General features: G+C 47.1%; 1 protein-coding gene across 1 annotated transcript in view; it reads right to left on the reverse strand.

The window, feature by feature from the left end:
• LOC110532012 (cadherin-4) overlaps positions 1 to 22,085 on the reverse strand; it is a 375,041-nt gene that overhangs the window by 104,469 nt on the left and 248,487 nt on the right. The window contains exon 4 of the mRNA XM_036987924.2: positions 1,201 to 1,427. Within this exon, the coding sequence (XP_036843819.1) occupies positions 1,201 to 1,427 (227 nt within the window). The remainder of the gene's footprint in view (positions 1 to 1,200; positions 1,428 to 22,085) is intronic.

Raw genomic sequence — 22,085 nt, forward strand, 5'->3', positions numbered from 1 at the left:
CTGCCGATCTATAAGTTACATCTCCGTGATCTAGCATGGGTAGGATGGTCATCTAAATCAGGGTTAGTTTGGCAGCTGGGGTGAAAGAGGAGAGATTACGAGAGAGGAAACCAAGTCTAGATTTAACGTAAGCCTGCAGCTATGATATGGGCTGAGAGAAGGACAGTGTACCGTCTAGCCATACTCCCAAGTACACAAAGAAACTTTGTTGTAGTGCGTTTAACACAAACTCCCGGGAGGGGCCAGCTGAGTATAAAACTAGGGGGTATAAGTCTTAACAATGTATCACACAAGTCCCTTGACCCAGGAACACAGTCATCCCTGGCACCCAAGATATTCTTTCCAGAAGAGATTCAATCCCACAATGCATGGCACCGCTCATACCTGTGTCCCCCCGACCTCTTTTACAGACTAACTGAGACCAAGTGTGAGTGCTGTCCGACATTAAGGCTGTAAGTGATCACTCCGTCTCTGCTGGAATTGATCTGGGTGGCTGGATGCCTTCTATCGGCACAGCCCCCATAAAAGTAGTGTGCGTTGTCGTTACTGAACGTGGTTTAACATTAGCAGCACTGCTGCCTTCTTCTAGGCGGGCACTGACGATCACATGAGATGAGGCGACGCGCTGTAGTCAGAGCTCTGCTGTCTACCTGGTCTTTAGCACTGTCAGGGAAAGCCAGGCATTTGGCAACCGGGGACAGGGAGGGACAGACAGACGGGCGAACGGACGGATGTTTTCCAATAACAGCTTACGGGTGAGTACAGTACTCCTCCCCTTTGAGAGTGTGATGATCATACCACTCAGTTGTTAGTTGCTATCCAGACCCCAGCAGAAGATAAGGGAGTAAGGGAGATCACACTGAGCTGATCGCTGACTGAAACCTGAGGATGGAAGTTGGTGGTTTTCTAGGTAGGGTTCTAGAGTACTTTGGGGAGATACGCTTCAAAGGTGTGCGAGAGTGGGTGTGTAGGTGTGACGTGAGTATGCACTTACGTGCAGGTGTGTGTGTGTGTGTAGGTGTGACGTGAGTATGCACTTACGTGCAGGTGTGTGTGTGTGTGTAGGTGTGACGTGAGTATGCAATTACGTGCAGGTGTGTGTGTGTGACGTGAGTATGCAGTTACGTGCAGGTGTGTGTGCGTGTGACGTGAGTATGCACTTACGTGCAGGTGTGTGTATGAACAGAATGATATTCTTACCTGATTGCCCGGCGGTGAGGGTGTGGGTTGCCCCATCAGGGCCAGTTTGACCGTTGTCTCCCACACGTGTGTGTGTGGACCGCTGGCAGTGACCGTGAACTGGACCGGTCCGCTCAGGCCTGCCACCTCTCTCTGGGTATAGATGGACCCATCGGTCCCAACGCTGAACCTGGCGTCACCGCTCTGAAAGACCACCCCCTCGTTCTCCATACAGTCATCAAACCACACTAGAGAGAGAGAGAGAGAGAGAGAGAGAGAGAGAGAGAGAGAGAGAGAGAGAGAGAGAGAGAGAGATATGTAATTCATGCATAGTTACGACTGGATAATACTACCAATACATGTTAATACTACCAATACATGTTAATACTACCAATACATGGTAATACTACCAATACATGTTAATACTACCAATACATGGTAATACTACCAATACATGTTAATACTACCAATACATGGTAATACTACCAATACATGTTAATACTACCAATACATGGTAATACTACCAATACATGGTAATACTACCAATACATGTTAATACTACCAATACATGTTAATACTACCAATACATGGTTCACATTATCATACGTGAATGACCATGGTGGTGGATACGGTTCGTATTCCATTGAAAGGTTATGAATACAGCAGTGTGGTATTTTGCACTTGAGCTGTTTGATGTTGTCTCTTCATGCCTGCATACATCATCTGCCTGCCGGTCTCTCTGTGGACCTCTACCCGGAAATGATGTTTGGAGAAATATCCCTGATAATGTCACAACCTTTCTAAAGGAACAGGGTGGAAATAAAGGAGAGAATGAGATGGGCTTTGTGTTGCCGTCTCAACGTCTCTGTCGGAGAGAGGAGAATAAGCTAGTATACTGTAAAGCGCATTCGCACTTATAGAACATATAGCATCTGGTCAAAACCCAAAAGCTTGAATACAACTATATAAGTACATTCAGAAGAAAGATATCTGAGAAAGGAGAATAGGCAATTATAGCTATAGCATACTATACAACAGAGACTTAAAGAATCAGAACACAGACAGACATACTGTACAAATAAAGACCAAGATACAAAAATTACAATTTAATGGGCAGGCCTATAAGGTCTTGGGCAAAGCACCACGCATACAAGGCAAATAAGCACTCTCACGCACCCATTCTCTTCATTACAAATACAACACAGTAGTCAGAGAATGTGATATGAAATGACCCGGATCACCAAGTCCTGTTCAGATCCATGTTAACCCTGCAAAATGTGTATTTAGCCTCAGTATAGGCCGCACAAGTGATGTTTTAGAGGTCGACACAATTCTACAACCCTCTCATTTGAAATTGTACACAAAATTAGCACACAAAAAATGTGCGATAACTTAGGTTTGGTTTTGCTCACATTCACTTCCTGGTTTTACAACCATCTTTGAATGGGTGTTTAAAGAAAGATGTGAGTCCGACAATGAAAACCACATGACCATTTTAGTAAATGGCATTGGTTGATGATAAATTATGCCAAACAAAATGAATATCTTTAATTTAAGGTCGGTTGTCAAAATTAGGTCCACTGCCCAGTTCAGCTGTCTGTTAAAGAGTTAATGATAAATATATAGAGAGAGCGAGAGAGAGAGAGAGAGAGAGAGAGAGAGGTGTCTATATCCAGTTTCACTAATTACACACAATCATTAAACAGAGGCAGTGGAACAGCCTATTAGAAAGAAGCAGAGATTGAATGAAACTCGAAACCCAACCCTGAGTCTGAACCTCCCGTCTCCATGGCTGACTGAACACACTATTGACTTCGACCACAGGCTAATACGCAGCAAATCAGCATGAAATTGAGAAAATGTCCTTATCCTTCACATCCCTGAGAAACTAAACAACGGGTGGAAGGGAGGCGGCGAAATTCAGTTACCCCACAAACACGACGTAGATATCAAGTCAAGCAAAGGCCATAAAGGAAACGTGTGTGTGTGTGTGTGTGTGTACAATGCTGTGTTTATGTCCCTAAGTTGTGTGGTCCTTGTACTCAGGCCCTATTGAGGACAATATTTTATTATGGTGTGTTATTATCTCCTATTATGGGTCCATTATTCTGTGTCCACACACGTTCCCACCAGCTACAGACCACTGGAAGAGCCAGACTGTTGTCTTCTGTCTTCAGCCCAACACAAACAGACCCACGCCACCCCACCAATCTCCAGGCTCAGGGGCTAGGGCAATTAGCTTCTCTCTCTCTCTCTCTGTCTCACTCTGTCTTCTTTTCCGTCCCAGGGATTACCTTGTCTAGACACCATCTCGAGTGAGAGGAACCTTGGGGCTGAAGGACAGAACTCACCAGAGTCTGTTCCCGTTGATGTATCTGGTGAAACGTCATTAAAAACGTTCTCTCGGAAACTAAACCCAGACAGAATGAGCCAACACCACTCATTTCCTGGTAACAGGTGTTGTCTAAGGACAGGCGTCCCAGTCCAGCCTGGGGTATTAGGGGAACTGAGTTTTGTGTTTTGTGATACAACAGAAGAGTCCCCGGTCCCCGTTCACCACAAACATCAATATACATTATCGCAAACACATTTATCAACACTCTCCTTCTCTGTCTTTTTCTCTCTTTGGCTCTCGCTCTGTGCCTTCCTCTCCCTCCCTCTACCTCTCTCCCTGCCGTCTCTTTTTCCCCTTTCTCTCCCTGTCCTCTCTCTCTTCTCTCTCTGCCCTCTCTATCTTTCGCCTCTCTCTCTCTCTCTCTGTTCTCTCTGCAGGACAAACAAACGCTACAGTTGGCAAACAAGCGCTGAAACAGTTTTGGAAGGCAGCCTGATTATATTAGCAAAGAGGAAGTCACATTCAAATTCCAAAATGCTTTATTGTAATGACAAGTGCTCATGTAACGCTGCAGCAGTCAAATATGTGCATATAATGAGCAGCAGGTGGTCTTTCTCGCTCTCTCTCTCCCCCTCCCTCCCTCTCTCTCTCTCTCTCCACCTCCCTCTCTCTCTCCACCTCCCTCTCTCTCCACCTCCCTCTCTCTCTCTCTCTCTCCACCTCCCTCTCTCTCTCCACCTCTCTCTCTCTCTCTCCACCTCCCTCCCTCTCTCTCTCCCCCTCCCTCTCTCTCTCTCTCTCTCTCTCTCCACCTCCCTCTCTCTCTCCACCTCTCTTTCTCTCTCTCCCTCTCTCTCTCTCCCCCTCCTCTCTCTCCACCTCCCTCTCTCTCTCCCTCTCTCTCTCCGCCTCCCTCCCTCCCTCCCTTTCTCTCTCTCTCTCTCCCCCTCCTCTCTCTCCACCTCCCTCTCTCTCTCCCTCTCTCTCTCTCTCTCTCTCCCCCCCTCTCTCTCTCTCTCTCTCTCTCTCTCTCTCTCCCTCTCTCTCTCTGGGCACAGAGCCAGTGGTGCAGAAGTCCCCTACAGAAGAAGCTCAGAGAAAGGGCGGGAGAGGAAAGGATATCTTCAAGCTTCTCAAACTGATAGCCTTGCATGTGTGTGTGCGAGTGTGTGTGTGTGTGTGTGGGGGGGGGGGGGGGGGGGGGGGGCTTTTGGTGGAGTGCTTCGGGAACTAACTGAGACGTGCTAATAGGCAGGTGTGTATAATGCATTTGCCTGGTGTACCCCCCAACCCCAACACCCCCCCACCACCACCACCACCACCACACTACTCATAGCTCACCTTCACAGCCCATTAAGATCCCTATATCCACACATTTGATACATTCCCTGTCTTTCAACGCCAGATGCCTGAATAACAAAGGAAAGACAAAGCTCTCTTCCCCCCCACTCTCCCTTCTGGTATTCTGGACAGGCATGTGGGGGACCACCTCTGTACTGGCTGATGGGTAGGGTTATATTTTGGTTGTACCTCTGTCATGGGCTTTGCTTGAGTTGAGAGTTGTTTTCTTCATGAGATTATTCATAGTGCATCTCTGTGTGTTCATACAGACACAACAGGACCAAAGGAGAGCTGCATAAGGAAGTGTGTGCTGGATGTGTCAAAACCAAAACAAGCACCCCTTTTGCTCGCCAAAATCTCCCTCCCTTTGTCTCTGTGTGGAGCCCTTCACCTCTCTCTATCTCCATCACAAATGGAGGCAACCTCATTTGTTCCTCTGTTTCTCTCTCTTCAGTTGTCTCTCTATGTATTACATATGTATTATGTGTGTGTGTGTGTGTGTGTGTGTGTGTGTGTGTGTGTGTGTGTGTGTGTGTGAGAGAGAGAGTGTGTGTGCGCGCGCGCGTGTGTGTACAGTTGAAGTCAGATGTTTACATACACCTTAGCCAAATACATTTAAACTCAGTTTTTCACAATTCCTGACATTTAATCCTAGTAAAAATTCCCTGTCTTAGGTCAGTTAGGATCACCACTTTATTTTAAGAATGGCAAATGTCAGAATAATAGTAGAGAGAATTATTTATTTCAGCATTTCTTTCTTTCATCACATTCCCAGTGGGTCAGAAGTTTACATACACTCAAATGGTATTTGGTAACATTGCCTTTAAATTGTTTAACTTGGGTCAAACGTTTCGGGTAGCCTTCTACAAGCTTCCCACAGTAAGTTGGGTGGATTTTGGCCCTTTCCTCCTGAAAGAGCTGGTGTAACCGAGTCAAGTTTGAAGGCCTCCTTGCTAGCACACACTTTTCAGTTCTGCCCACAAATTTTCTATGGGATTGAGGTCAGAGCTTTGTGATGGGCACTCCAATACCTTAACTTTGTTGTCCTTAAGCCATTTTGCCACAATTTTGGAAGTATGCGTGGGGTCATTGTCCATTTGGAAGACACATTTGCGACCAAGCTTTAACTTCCTGACTGATGACTTGAGATGTTGCTTCAATATATCCACATAATTTTCCTGCCTCATGATGCCATCTATTTTGTGAAGTGTAACAGTCCCTCCTGCAGCAAAGCACCCCCACAACTTGATGCTGCCACCCCCGTGCTTCACGGTTGGGATGGTGTTCTTCGGCTTGCAAGCCTCCCCTTTTTCCTCCAAACATTACGTCATTATGGCCAAACAGTTATATTTTTGTTTCATCAGACCAGAGGAAATTTCACCCAAAAGTACGATCTTTGTCTCCATGTGCAGCTGCAAATCGTAGTCTGGCTTTTTATGGCGGTTTCAGAGCAGTGGCTTCTTCCTTGCTGAGCGGCCTTTCAGGTTATGTCGATATTGGACTCGTTTTACTGTGGATATAGATACTTTGTACCCGTTTCCTCCAGCATCTTCACAAGGTATTTTGCTGTTGTTCTAGGATTGATTCACACTTTTCGCACCAAAGTTCATTCATCTCTAGGAGACAGAACGCGTCTCCTTCCTGAGCGGTATGATGGCTGCGTGGTCCCATGGTGTTTATACTTGCGTACTATTGTTTGTACAGATGAACGTGGTACCTTCAGGCATTTGGAAATTGCTCTCAAGGATGAACCAGACTCGTGGAGGTCTTGGCTGATTTCTTTTGATTTTCCCATGATGTCAAGCAAAGAGGCACTGAGTTTGAAGGTAGGCCTTGAAATACATCCACGGGTACACCTCCAATAGACTCAAATTATGTCAATTAGCCTATCAGAAGCTTCTAAAGCCATGACATCATTTTATGACATTTTCCAAGCTGTTTAAAGGCACAGTCAACTTAGTGTATGTAAACTTCTGACCCACTGGAATTGTGATACAGTGAATTATAAGTGAAAGTGCCACTTGCTATAGACCACCTTCTGCCCCCGGCTGTGCTCTTGACACCATATGCAAATTGATTGCCACCCATTTATCTTCAGAGCTCGTGCTCCTAGGTGACCTAAACTGGGACATGCTTAACACCCCGGCCATCCTACAATCTAAGCTTGATGCTCTCAATCTCACACAAATTATCAATGAACCCACCAGGTACAAACCAAAATCTATACACATGGGCACCCTCATAGATATCATCCTAACCAACCTGCCCTCCAAATACACCTCTGCTGTCTTCAACCAGGATCTCAGCAATCACTGCCTCATTGCCTGCATCCGTAATGGGTCTGTGGTCAGGCGACCACCCCTCATCACTGTCAAACGCTCCCTAAAACACTTCAGCGAGCAGGCCTTTCTAATCGACCTGGCCCGGGTATCCTGGAATGATATTGACCTCATTCCGTCAGTAGAGGACGTCTGGTTGTTCTTTAAAAGTGCTTTCCTCACCTCCTTAAATAAGCATGCTCCATTCAAAAAATGTAGAACCAGGAACAGATATAGCCTTGGTTCACTCCAGACCTGACTGACCTTGACCAGCACAAAACATCCTGTGGCGTACTGCATTAGCATCGCATAGCCCCAACTTTTCAGGGAAGTTAGGAACCAATATACACAGGCAGTTAGGAAAGCAAAAGCAAGCTTTTTCAAACAGAAATTTGCATCCTGTAACCCTAACTCCAAAAAGTTCTGGGACGCTGTAAAGTCCATGGAGAATAAGAGCACCTCCTCCCAGCTGCACACTGCACTGAGGCTAGGAAACACTGTCACCACCGATAAAGCAACGATAATTGAACATTTCAATAAGCATTTTTCTACGACTGGCCATGCTTTCCACCTGGCTACCCCGACACCGGTCAACAACCCTGCACCCCTCACTGCAACTTGCCCAAGCCTCCCCATTTATCCTTCACCCAAATCCAGATAGCTGATGTTCTGAAAGAGCTGCAAAATCTGGACCCCTACAAATCAGCAGGGCTAGACAATCTGGACCTTTTCTTCCTAAAATTATCAGCCAAAATTGTTGCAACCCCTATTACTAGCTTGTTCAACCTCTTTTTCGTAGCGTCTGAGATCCCCAAAGATTGGAAAGCTGCCGCAGTCATCCCCCTCTTCAAAGGGGGAGACACTCTAGACCCAAACTGCTACAGACCTATATCTATCTTACCTGCCTTTCTAAGGTCTTCGAAAGCCAAGTTAACAAACAGAGCACAGACCATTTCGAATCCCACCGTACCTTCTCCGCTATGCAATCTGGTTTCCGAGCTGGTCACGGGTGCACCTCAGCCACGCTCAAGGTCCTAAACGATATCATAACTGCCATCGATAAGAGACAATACTGTGCAGCTGTATTCATCGACCTGGACAAGGCTTTCGACTCTGTCAATCACCATATTCTTATTGGCAGACTCAACAGCCTTGGTTTCTCAAATGACTGCCTAGCCTGGTTCACCAACTACTTCTCAGACAGAGTTCAGTGTTTCAAATCAGAGGGCCTGTTGTCCGGACCTCTGGCAGGCTCTATGGGGGTGCCACAGGGTTCAATCCTCGGGCCGACTCTTTTCTCTGTATACATCAATAATGTCGCTCTTGCTGTTGGTGATTCTCTGATCCACCTCTACGCAGACGACACCATTCTGTATACTTCTGGTCCTTCTTTGGACACTGTGTTAACTAACCTCCAGACGAGCTTCAATGCCATTACAACTCTCCTTCCGTGGCCTCCAACTGTTCTTAAATGCAACCAAAACTAAATGCATGCTCTTCCACCGATCGCTGCTCACACCTACCCACCCACCCAGCATCACTACTCTGGATGGTTCTGACTTAGAATATGTGGACAAATACCTAGGTGTCTGGTTAGACTGTAAATTCTCTTTCCAGACTCACATTAAGCATCTCTGACTTAGAATATGTGGACAAATACCTAGGTGTCTGGTTAGACTGTAAACTCTCCTTCCAGACTCACATTAAGCATCTCCAATCCAAAATGAAACAAAGCATCCTTCACTCATGCTGCCAAACATACCCTAGTAAAAGGTACTATCCTACCAATTCTTGACTTCGTGATGTCATTTACAAAATAGCCTCCAACACTCAGCAAATTGGATGCAGTCTAACACAGTGCCATCCGTTTTGTCACCAAAGCCCCATATACTACCCACCACTGCGACCTGTATGCTCTCGTTGGCTGGCCCTCGCTTCATATCCGTCGCCAAACCCACTGGCTCCAGGTCATCTATAAGTCATTGCTAGGTAAAACCCCATAGCAGCACCCACCCGCAGCAAGCGCTCCAGCAGGTATATTTCACTGGTCACCCCCAAAGCCAATTCCTCCATCGGCCGCCTTTCCTTCTAGTTCTCTGCTGCCAATGACTGGAGCGAACTGCAAAAATCACTGAAGCTGGAGACTCATATCTCCCTCACTAGCTTTAAACACAAGCTGTCAGAGCAGCTCACAGATCACTGCACCTGTACATAGCCCATCTGTAAACAGCCCATCCAACTACCTCATCACCATATTGTTATTTATTTTGCTCCTTTGCACCCCAGTACCGTTACTTGCACACTCATCTTCTGCACATCTATCACTCCAGTGATTAATTTTCCATATTGTAATACTTTTGCCACTATGGCCTATTTATTGCCTCACCCCCCTTATCCTACCTCATTTGCACACACTGTATATAGACTTTCTCTATTGTATTATTGACTGTATGTTTGTTTATTCCATGTGTAACTCTGTGTTGTTGATTGTGTCGCACTGCTTTGCTTTATCTTGGCCAGGTCGCAGTTGTAAATGAGAACTTGTTCTCAACTGGCCTACCAGGTGAAATAAAGGTGAAATAAAAATATGTATACAAATAATCTGTCTGTAAACAATTGTTGGAAAAATGACTCATGTCATGCACAAAGTAATGTCCTAACCGACTTGCCAAAACTATAGTTTGTGAACAAGAAATGTGTGGAGTGGTTGAAAAACAAGTTTTAATGACTCCAACCTAAGTGTATGTAACTTCCAACTTCAACTGTATGTGTGTGTATTTGTCTAGACAAAAGCGGCTAACAAACAGTCTAAATGAGTGACATGCCAAGTATCCAATTGGAATACCCCAGAGGTACCTAGAGACTCCTATTGCTGGACCAATCAGAAACACAACGACACTACCAGTTGCAGTTCTTTGTCATCATCCCCCCCCCCCCCCCCCCCCCCCCAGCCCCCGGTACACAGCACACACACACACACAAGAATACAAACAAAACTCCAAAGAGTGCCATTTCTTAACGGTTCGGGAGGTTCGATAGCAGAATGAGATAGATTATAAAAATAAGCTCACAACAGCGACACTGAGGAACAATGATCCACTTCACTGCTGCACGTAAACAAACCCTCTAAAGCAGGATGGTGTTCTGCATTGATCTGACAAATAGGACCGCACCCCCCACAGTGCCAAAGCTGCAAGCGCTCAATCGCTACCACCGCTAACCCAGAGAGCAGTCATGGCAATAAACTGCTACGGCTATGGTTACAGCGACGCAACAATGTTCCATCCCCAGGGTTGAATCCCTTTTATTTTCCCTCCATCGATATTCCTTTGGAGAGAATAAAAGGGGAAGGACATGCTGGGCAGGTAAGGACAATGTGTGAAGGAATCGGGTCTCTCTCTCTCTCTCTCTCTCTCTCTCTCTCTCTCTCTCTCTCTCTCTCTCTCTCTCTCACTCACTCACTCACTCACACACACACACACTCTTTCTTCCTCTTGTTTTCCCAGGGTTTGAGGACAGGCTTAATTAGGGAAAAGTCTGTTAAGGACTCCTTATTGCTGCAATGTCCTCTATGACCAGTCAGTCTGACAGCTGTTGAAAGTGATCTGAGGAAGGGACATAACCAGGGAAGGGAGAGAGGAGATTGAGTTAGAGATAGGCCCGAGAAAGATGGAAGCCGTAGCGGAGAAAGCGATACTGTGAGAAAATAGAGGGATAGAGATTAGGCAAGAAGAGCGAGATGGGTGCTCTAGTGGGCCCAATCAGGAAAGGATGAGAGGAGAGTGAGTCGAAATGAGTCCGAAATAAATGGATGCTGGGATAATGTCAGAGAAGGGGCAGAAAGGAGGAAGGGAGAGATGAATGCTCTAGTGGACAGTGGAATACAGTGGGCCTGCCCACACGTTTAGGAGGAGGGGGATTTGATGGTGTCTGGCACTGGGACTCTGGCTCAGTGTAGACGGCATACTGGCTCTCTCTCACACACAGCCTACTGGAATTGATGGTTCTTCAGATGGCTGTTCAAACAGGTTAATTGGCCAGGCCTCCCCAGAGATAGACAGAGAGAGGAGATGGATGGAGGGAGGGGCAGAGTTAGGGAGAGAGAGAGAGAGAGAGAGAGTTGGCAGGCCAAAGAGATGGAGAGAGGGGGAGATGGAGTGAGTGAGAGATGTAAGGTGAGGGGACAGAGGATGGAGAGAGAGGGGGGGGGAGATATGGCTGGTGATCAGACTGACTGACTGTGGGGAGTATGTAGTGTATAAGGTATAAGCAGAGTATCAGGACAGGCTGACTGAGGACAGGCTGGCTGAGGACAGGCTGGCTGAGGACAGCCTGACTGACGGGGCATGGCCAAACCACTAACACACCACTGACGGACAGCTATGAGACAACCCCCCTCCTCCATGTGGGCTGCATGCTGTGTGTTGGTTTTCTCTGCCGTTGTGCGTGTACAGTGTATGTGTGTATGTGTAGTACTCTAGGGATCGTGCAGGCAGGTCCTAGGTCAGAATTGTCTCCAGACAAAGCACCTACCAAGCTGTCTGCCAACCTACCATTTGAACAAAGGACCCTGACCAAAAAGTCCAACATAGAACCTATTTGTTAGCTGGTTTCTTTAGCTACGAGTTCAACCAGACGGTGGTGGAGAGTGTTGTCTGAATATGGAGGTCCTGCAGTGTCTTTTAAAGAGTGAAAACGCTTCACTTCTGCTTTTCAAAAACGTCAAAAACGCTCCACGCTCAAAAGTTTCTACCGTGTGTGTGTGTGTGTGTGTGTGAGCCAGAGTTGCACACACCTATACACACACGCGCACAAATAATCAATGGTTTTCTTCTCAAGAGGCCATTTCTCCTAACTCTCCTTGCTTAGTAAATCACGTTCAAATCATTCAAAAACAAAGAGTCATACAATACGCTCTGTTTAAACGAATCACATTTCCCCCTCTGTCTTGGGTGTTTGAGGAGGGAACGGGGAGAGAGAGCGAGAGAACAAGATGCAGACAGAAGAAATAGAGGGAGGTTAGAGCGAGAAAGAGGAGACGACGATCCCGAGGAGAGGAGAGAGAGCGGTGGTGGAGGAGAAAGAGAAAGAGAGGGAGGTTAGAGCGAGAAAGAGGAGACGACGATCCCGAGGAGAGGAGAGAGAGCGCGGTGGTGGAGGAGAAAGAGAAAGAGAGGGAGGTTAGAGCGAGAAAGAGGAGACGACAATCCCGAGGAGAGGAGAGAGAAAGAGAGGAGGGTCTGTGAGAGAAAGCAGACTTGTTTGGCAATTAGAGAAGTCTTTAGCGGTGATTAGAAGACAATGCAGGGAAGGAGAGGGAGAGAGAGAGAGAGAGAGGGAAAGAGGGGGATCAGACTAAACAAAAGCCTCTCCCAGGCATAGACAAGCCTCCACAGCAGAGGAAGAGACAAATTGAGAAGAAGCAAGCAGCAACTTTTCCAACTGTTCTTTACAGCCGTCTAGTATGTTGTGCCAAAGCCGCAGTCAAAACACACTAAGCTTTAGGCGGCACGCCTGTGAACCTCCCCAATGATCTTAGTTTGGAGGCTGGACTGTCAGACATAGTGCTGCACCTCAAACACGCGCACAGACACTGTACACTGCTAACCAAAGCCGACATCCCCCTCATGTGCGTCTCTCATTTCCACACAGCAATCATGTCTCCACTTCATTCAATTTGGCCTTTTACCCTGGCTTTCTGTGGTTATGGGGGAGAGCCGTAAAGCCTTCTGGTGATTGCTGTTCATCGGGTTCTGTGGATCGATAACCTACAAAATGCAATGATGAATTTAATACCTAGTGTGGCGTTCCCTTGACACAGAGCCCCCGATCCTGTATCACTTACAACGACCGTGATGCTAACGCAATGATTAGGTAGATATTTACTGAAGTCGAGGCACTTTTGTGATATTAACAGTCAAAAGGTAAAGATCTTAGTGCGTTTCTATGGGCCAAAGTGTGTTTCTATGGGCCAAAGTGCGTTTCTATGGGCCAAAGTGCGTTTCTATGGGCCAAAGTGCGTTTCTATGTGCGTTCTTACCATACCCAAGAGCAATGACCGACTTACGGGGTGCGTGTGTGTGTGTGTGTGTGTGTGTGTGTGTGTGCTTGATTGAGAAAGAGAGAGCGAGAGAGAGCGATTGGGAGAGAGAGAGAGAGAGATAGACCATTACAGTAAAAAACATGCATTTCACATGATCACGTGCTTCACATGTAAGATCACGAGTTCCTCATGTGTTTCACATCTGATTTAATGTGAAGTTAATGTGATAACGTGTGACAACATCTAAATCAACATGTCAGGACATGGAACAACACGTGACAACATGTGAGCACACGTGAAAACACGATTTCATGTGAAATGAATGTGAAATAATTGTGACAACACGGGGATGCAACATTTCAACATGTGATAACATGAAACTACACGTGGCGTGAACATTTCCATGTGAAGTCTTCCAAAAACACGTTTTCACTTGATTTCATGCAAAATATGTGGAAATGTCATATGTGAAAATCATGTGATTTTCCACGTGTGAAATCATGTGTTTTTTTTCCGTAAGAGGAGAGAGAAAGAGAGAGAGAGATAGAGAGGGAGAAGGACTCCTGTATGCCTATGCCCTGTGTCCTCGGGGTATAAAGATGTGGAGGGGGTGGGAGGCTGGCTACGGGGGCGTCTTGTCTTTCAGAGAACCCCAGGTTCTCTTTGACAAAGGCTGCTGCTCTCAGCACTTTCCACTCAGTCAGCAGACACAGTCTGACCCTGCAGGATTTGGGTTTGTTTACACACATTCAACATTTTCTCCCACATCCCCACTGTCCTCTTCAGCATCACTACCCGCCAAGGGCTCAGGTGGCATTTGTCTGGGAGAGGGTACTCAAGGTCAGTGTGTGTGTGTGTGGTGTTGAGGGACCAGAGTCCCAGCCGATCTGCCCACTCTGCCAAATGCGCCATCCCTGTCACTCCACCCACCCCCCCCCCGAAACCAACTCCCAACCCATCCCCCCACTCTCCCCCAACCCCACCACCTACTGTATCGCAGTCTAACACCAGCTTTCCTCAATCCTATCACAGACAGGGGGTCACTCTCTCCCCCCGTCATCATCCTTGCACAGCAAAGTATCATAAAAGGGACAAGGCAAACACACCATTCACACAGACTGCTCTGCCTTGGCTATTCGTTTCTCAGACTGTCGTTGTCTTTCACATACCAGGACGCACTTACTTCCTCAAAACTGCCGGAGGGGGAAAAACGGTTTGTTTCTCTTAACTAATCAACCTATCGTCCTCCAAGTGTTTCTGACGTTCTGTTTCTGTGACGGGCTAGGCGATGTACAAGTGTTTCTGACGTTCTGTTTCTGTGACGGGCCAGGCGATATACAAGTGTTTCTGACGTTCCGTTTCTCTGACGGGCCAGGCGATATACAAGTGTTTCTGACGTTCCGTTTCTCTGACGGGCCAGGCGATATACAAGTGTTTCTGACGTTCCGTTTCTCTGACGGGCCAGGCGATATACAAGTGTTTCTGACGTTCCGTTTCTCTGACGGGCCAGGCGATATACAAGTGTTTCTGACGTTCCGTTTCTCTGACGGGCCAGGCGATATACAAGTGTTTCTGACGTTCCGTTTCTCTGACGGGCCAGGCGATATACAAGTGTTTCTGACGTTCTGTTTCTCTGACGGGCCAGGCAATATGCAAAATAGGCCCCACTGGCTATGTGCTGCGAGAGAAACGAATCAATTTGGAGTCCCTCAAACCCTAGGAAATGGTGGATGTAGCAGTGGTTTTTCAATAGGACGGTGGATATTGCCCCTCTTTTTCCTGGAAAGATGCACTCCCGTGAGAGACTTGGGTAGGTGAACTGTGCAATTAGTGCTTGTCAAGTTTCCCATAGATGAGGAACCACGAGGGAAAGGTTCAGGAAACAGTCAAACCAGAACCCATGGCTAGAGAGGTAGAGCTCTCCAGCTTAACGACATCCACGTGCTGCCCAAAGTAAAACTTTCAATACAGCAACCGTGCTACTGTGTCAATGGAAACAGGCTACAGGCCACATTCAAAGCTAGCCTACTCCTGCTAGTAGCCTACAGCTGCAATTATGGTAACAGCTGCGGTCACACCAGACACAGGTAAGGCCTTAGACAGTGAGTGTGTGTGTATGTGTGTATGTGTGTGTGTGTCTGTGTGTGTGTGTGTGTGTGTGTGTGTGTGTGTGTCTGTGTGTGCTTGTGTGTTTGTGTGTGTGTGTGTGTGTGTGTGTGTGTGTGTGTGTGTGTGTGTGCTTGTGTGTGTATGCTCCTTCCTCAACAGAGACTCGTGTGCACTAAGCCCTCAGCCTGTGTGCTTAGGGTATGGTGTCTTATGACCAAGCTGAAGTAGAGACATTTGTCACTGATGATCGCTATCAAAACCTTCCCCAAGGGTGTGTGTGTTTGTGTGTGCGTGTGTGTGTTGATGCCAGCCTGCATCATTGAGCCCCTGTTGCAGGCAGAATGAGAAGGCTTTGCAGCGAGGTGATCGATGGGTCTTACAGCCGTCAGCTAAACGTTTCTACGGGTTTGGAGGCATTAGGAGGGTAAATCCCACACCGCGCGTGTGTGTATGTGTTTCTGTGTGTGTGTGTGTGTATGTATATCTGTGATTGTTTGTCATTGCGTGTGAAAGATTGGACATCTAGGATTCAGTAGAAACCTCATCTCACAACCTAACGGTGATACAGTACATGGAGGTGTCGATCTCTTCCTCTCTCCGTCTCTCCTCCTCTCCTTCTTCAGGCGTGTCTGGGAATACGGCTGCCCTAAAGAGATACTCCCGCATGACGGACCAATTAGTTACGTGACACACCTTCAGACAATGCAGACACTTCAGGCACTCCATGGACACTCTACAGTACACACTCCAGACCTAGAGTGGTCCTATAGGAAAATGATTTATGCCAGGTAGTAATCGGGTTAGGGGAGGGTCCTAGTGGTAAGTACGCACACAGAGACACACAGCCTTTGATGCCACACAGCTTCAGTGCGGGCTAATTGTTGTGAGGTTGGGAAGGAGAGGTCCCTGGAGCTTCCAGGGGGAGACCACACACCTGCTAGCAGGAGGGGTTGAGTAGGTGGTGGACAGGGGAGGGGGGGGGGGGGATAAATTAGCGCTGCTAGCTGGTTGTTGTGACAAGTCCTGTTAATGAGAACATCCTTGAGATGTTTTTTTTGGAAGAGGGAGGGGTGAAAAAAGGGGCCATGATCATCTGTTCGCCGAGGAAAGGAGGGACGCAGTGTGAAGAAGAACTGCAAAAAGGCTTTGCAATTAGTCCACAACATCTGCAGGAGGAGAGTTACTAAGTAGCAACAAGTCAAGAGTGAGAGAGGGGAGGAAAGGAGAGGACGAGAAAGACAGAGTTGGAAACTGGAGAGAAACTTCACGAGACGAGACGACAGAAGCCATCACGGCAACCGTGGTAGTGATAGGAACATAAACGGTTCATTACTCCCGTTGACGCACGGACACTTGATAGCAATCCGCTACGGTAATGTTAAACAGTACACGCCGATTGGAGTTAAACTACCCTGAAGGCGAACACGTTAGAGAAATGTTTAGCATCGCAGCAAAGTCAGAAAGCGCCAAAGGCACTCCTCTCCCCCATAGGGTGTGTGTGCTACATCTGAGTGAGTGTAAAAACAGAGCTATCATGTGACATTTAATGCCTAGGACTAGAGAAGTAGGCGGGGCATCCAAATCCAGGACGTTACAATTGTTAGTTGCAACTGTACACAGCAGTTAGTTACAACTGTACACAGCAGTTAGTTACAACTGTAAACAGCAGTTAGTTACCACTGTACACAGCAGTTAGTTGCAACTGTACACAGCAGTTAGTTACAACTGTACACAGCAGTTAGTTACAACTGTACACAGCAGTTAGTTACAACTGTACACAGCAGTTAGTTACAACTGTACACAGCAGTTAGTTGCAACTGTACACAGCAGTTAGTTGCAACTGTACACAGCAGTTAGTTACATCTGTACACAGAAGTTAGTTACAACTGTACACAGCAGTTAGTTACAACTGTACACAGCAGTTAGTTGCAACTGTACACAGCAGTTAGTTACAACTGTACACAGCAGTTAGTTACAATTGTACACAGCAGTTAGTTACAACTGTACACAGCAGTTAGTTACAACTGTACACAGCAGTTAGTTACAACTGTGCACAGCAGTTAGTTACAACTGTACACAGCAGTTAGTTACAACTGTGCACAGCAGTTAGTTACAACTGTACACAGCAGTTAGTTACAACTGTACACAGCAGTTAGTTACAACTGTACACAGCAGTTAGTTACAACTGTACAGTGAAAAATGGCTAGTTTACAGACTAGCTATTTCTCTGCATTGATGCTTATTCCTGTATTTGCCCTGGCAGCTCTACAGATGCAGGTGTGTGTGTATGCATGTGTGCATGCGTGCATGTTCACACGGATGTATGTGTGTGTGTGTGTGTGTGTGTGTGTGTTTGAAGGCACCAACTGTACACAGCAGTTAGTTACAACTGTACAGTGAAAAATGGCTAGTTTACAGACTAGCTATTTCTCTGCATTGATGCTTATTCCTGTATTTGCCATGGCAGCTCTACAGATGCAGGTGTGTGTGTATGCATGTGTGCATGCGTGCATGTTCACACGGATGTATGTGTGTGTGTGTGTGTGTGTGTGTTTGAAGGCACCAACTTGCCTGGAGTTGACTCACCTCCACCTGGCTTAGTGAGGCGAAGCCAACTGACTCGCCGTGTCGTTTGGGAGAATCAGAGAGATGTGTAGAGGAGGCTTAGGAATGCATGAGGCGCTTCACTGTGTAGCATTACCGTGATTCATCTGCACAAAACTGCAAAAGCTCCTGATAATCGCTTCAGCTAATCCCGACCACGCGTCTGGCAAAACAGGCGTGAAGAGAGTGGAGGGGAAGTTTTCTAACCTTGGGGAGGAGGGGAGGGGAGGGGGACTAAACTGGGTGGTAGTGTGTGTCTGTGGGGGGGGATACGGAGTTACGGCTTAGATAGAGTCACCCGTCAGTCACACCTTGTCACTTCTGGAAATCCTCACAGTTTATCCGTGTCAAAAGCAAAGCAGGGAAAACTCCCCGGAGGAGAAAACAGAGGAAGATGAAGGAGATGAAATACATGGAATAATATTTAATGCTGAGAGAGAAATTACAGTTCTCTGGGTTAGGGGCACTGGAGATTTCTGGTGGGCTGGGAGGGAGGGGGGGGGGGGGAGCAAGACTTACTAGGACAGTTGTTTGGCTATTCTAGAGACGTTTTAGTGATTGAGTCTCTCCTTGCAATCACACCTCAGTCCATTGTCTTGTACACAGGGCTGGGATAGAACCAGTATGAACCAGCTGGACCAATCTTGTCCTCAACAGTGTTCAGCCCATAGACACATTTACAACGGTCCTGTTATAGCCTAACTCATGATTGGTTCTATTCCTAGATACAGCCAGGGACACTTTCAGCAGTGAGATCACACATAACGGTCACACACTCACACACTCTCTCAGGAGAAATGGCATTTAGGTCTACTCATTAGCATCTTACCATGCTCCATAATGTGACGAGTGACACTTTGCCGCGGCACAATCACGCAGCTCCAACCTCTTGTTTGCTAAATTAGGAACGACTGGACCGGAGTTGTCAGAAACCAAACAAAAACCACACCATCGCAATAGCGGCTCTAAAATAGTCAAATCAAATCAAATGTATTTATATAGCCCTTCGTACATCAGCTGATATCTCAAAGTGGTGTACAGAAACCCAGCCTGAAACCCCAAACAGCAAGCAATGCAGGTGTAGAAGCACGCTAGTCCAGCGCTCTGGGAAAAACTTTGACTCAAAACGCCGTCAGATGCACACTGCACAGGCCCGGAGAGAACAAGCGGTGACTAACTCTAAGGGAGGGGAGAGTGATCATTGAACAAAGAATTTGTGGGAGAACTTTACACCCTGCAGTGGTACATTACACACACTCAGCCAGCCAAGGACTGGATCATTATAACGCTCCCCTACTCTTAATGTGCAAGATATTCCAAATGCACAGTGAGTTAGGATTGCCATTAAAGAGCAAATGAATCAGGCTTCACAGTTGGACTTAGAAAGAGCTGCTGAATCACCAGCGCTGAGTTTGTCTTTTCTTAGCCTGGCCCACGCTCTCCCTCCCACCAACATTGCTGTCACAAACTCCCTGCAAGACACTGCTCTCTGTGGGGGGGGGGGGGGGCATAGTCCACATTTTGTGCGTATGTGTGTGCTCGTATTTGATGTCAGGAGCTGTACGCACGAATACCCATATCACAGTGGAGACTTGGGTGACAGACACGAGTGTGAGGCGTGGTGGCAAACGGAACAACGGTGGACTATACCAATCTGTGTGTAAGCTCTCGTCTCTACTAAAAACTGCCAGCCCAACTATCACAGTAGTTTCCCTATTTCATGCCTGTCACTTCTAGACTTGCTTTCTCTATTTCAGTAGATAATCTTGGCTTGTAACCACTGTTGCTTTACCTATGTCCTCTTGTTTTATTGTCTACCATCTATGCTACTACCGCTCACATTCTGGCTACAACTAGGCTCTCTCTCTCTCTCTCTCTCTCTCTCTCTCTCTCTCTCACTCTCTCTCTCTCTCTCTCTCTCTCTCTCTCTCTCTCTCTCTCTCTCTCTCTCTCTCTCTCTCTCTCTCTCTCTCTCTCTCTCTCTCTCTCTCTCTCTCTCTCTCTCTCTCTCTCTCTCTCTCTCTTCTCTCTCTCTCTCTCTCTCTCTCTCTCTCTCTCTCTCTCTCAGCTCTGATGCGGGTGTCATGTGCTCTGAGAAGGCTTCGGGGAGAGTGAGGAAGCGAGGGAGGAGTAGAAACACAGAAGAGGAGGCCTTCTCTCTCAACCCCATGCGCCCTTCTTCTCTCCCCTGGGGCCAGTAGGCTAGCTGTGAAATGAATGAGAGGCATTGCGTGGGCGGCCCGCTTAACGCTAAGATAATGACAGCATTTTGTCAGCGCTCGCCTACAGCGCTGTCTCTTGGCATGTGAAAGAGGAGGTGGAGGGCAGGAGGATATGAGGGGGTGGGAGGAGAGAAGGGCTGTATGGAGCCAACAGCGGTGAATGGTATGTTGCATGGGTACTACAGGCATCTGCTGGCGGAGTAGACGGCCAAGATGGTCAAGGAGCTCAATCGATACAAACACACAGATGTGTTTACCAATACTGCTCTGAGCACAGTAGTAAAGTTTCCCTGGGAGAGCCCGTAATGATTAGCACTTCCAGCATGACACCCTCCTACTGTGTTATGATGCCAGGACCCCAGTGAGCTGCCCTCGACCTCGCCAGTAGATAAATAGCCTCTTAGCTCCCAGAGCAGAGCGAGCCAATGTGCTGCTGCTTTAATGAGGGTCAGGCTACTGTCTTCTTCTGGCTGTCAGACCTGAGACAGATAGACCCATCATGGCTGCCAGGGTGGGGTCTAATTACCGTGGCTGGTTAACATCACACAAACAAAAAGACAAACAAACAGGCAAAACATACGTTCAAAGCTCGTCTCCCTGGGCTTAACAGACGCCACATTTCTTTGTGGTCCTGCTGCAACATGATTCGTGAGCGTGCTTGCCCACTACTGTGCAGGAGATAGCCGACAGATGCTCGGTGACGACAATGATGAAACCGCAAAAGGCCGCGCTTAACGCCACCCTCAAACAAGATACCGGAAATATATAAGAAAAGAAAGAAGAATGTGGCACTTTGAAAACAGATCATTAGATCTGCGACAACAGAATAAGGCTGTCCGTGGGGATGGAGATGCTTTGCATTGTGGGAGACACGGGCACAAAGAGCCTGTCGGACCAAATCAAACACAAGTCATCATCAAACCCACAGACTGACATCCTCACTAATGACCCCAACATGAAAAAGAGTTTACATTTCCCCATATCCCACAGAATGAGAAGAGTTTTGGTTTTTACATTGAAATTCTAGTTTCTGTGTCGTATTTATCTGTCCCTCTGCATCTGAATGGCATGACACAGTGGTCGTATCGAAACCTCATTAAAAAAAAAAAAGGTTTCTCTTTTCAACTCCCTTCATTGGCTGTTTCTCTCTTTCTGGCCAGAGTGAGTCAATATACCAATCATCACCGAGGGCTGGTGAAGGTCAGACTAACGTGTCATTACTTCTGTATTACACACTTCCTCTAGCTGCTCCGGACTGCCCCTTTCCCCTAGGGGTCAGACTGACAACCACCCCCTGCTGTTCCAACGTTCACCCCTGACCTCTGGTGTTTGGTCCCTGAGCTGCAGGTTGTGCGGTCTGGATTCCATAAACTCCCCTCTGTTTAAACCATCATTTCCTGACACTTGCCTCTGAAACCTGACCATAAATTAGACTTTTCACCACTATGTCACTACTCTTGTTTCCTCACCAGTGTAAAGGGGTACTGCTGGCAGAGGAAGTCAGACGCAGGAGAGCAGAACTAGGTAATAGCCGGAGCAGTTTAATGGCAAAACAACGGCATAATGTAATGATCAACATGGTACAAAACCCGACGCGCACCAGTCACATGTGCACCAGCACTTACAGCAAACAATTCATCAGTCAACATGTGCACCAGCTCTTACAGCAAACAAATTCCGCACAAAGACATGGGGGGAAACGAGGGTTAAACACACCGCGAGTAATGAGGGGAATGAAAACCAGGTGTGTAAGGAAAACAAGACAAAACAAATGGAAAATAAAAAGTGGATCGACGATGGCTAGAAGACCGGTGACGCCGACCGCCAAACGCTGCCAGAACAAGGGGAGGAACCGACTTTGGTGGAAGTCGTGACACTCAGATTAATGGTCATGGTAACGTCTCAAATCTGTAACTAAAAAAAGGGAGACTTAA

This window comes from Oncorhynchus mykiss, chromosome 9 (genome assembly GCF_057628025.1).
Source record: "Oncorhynchus mykiss isolate SJ-2025 chromosome 9, ASM5762802v1, whole genome shotgun sequence".
Classification (NCBI taxonomy): domain Eukaryota; kingdom Metazoa; phylum Chordata; class Actinopteri; order Salmoniformes; family Salmonidae; genus Oncorhynchus; species Oncorhynchus mykiss.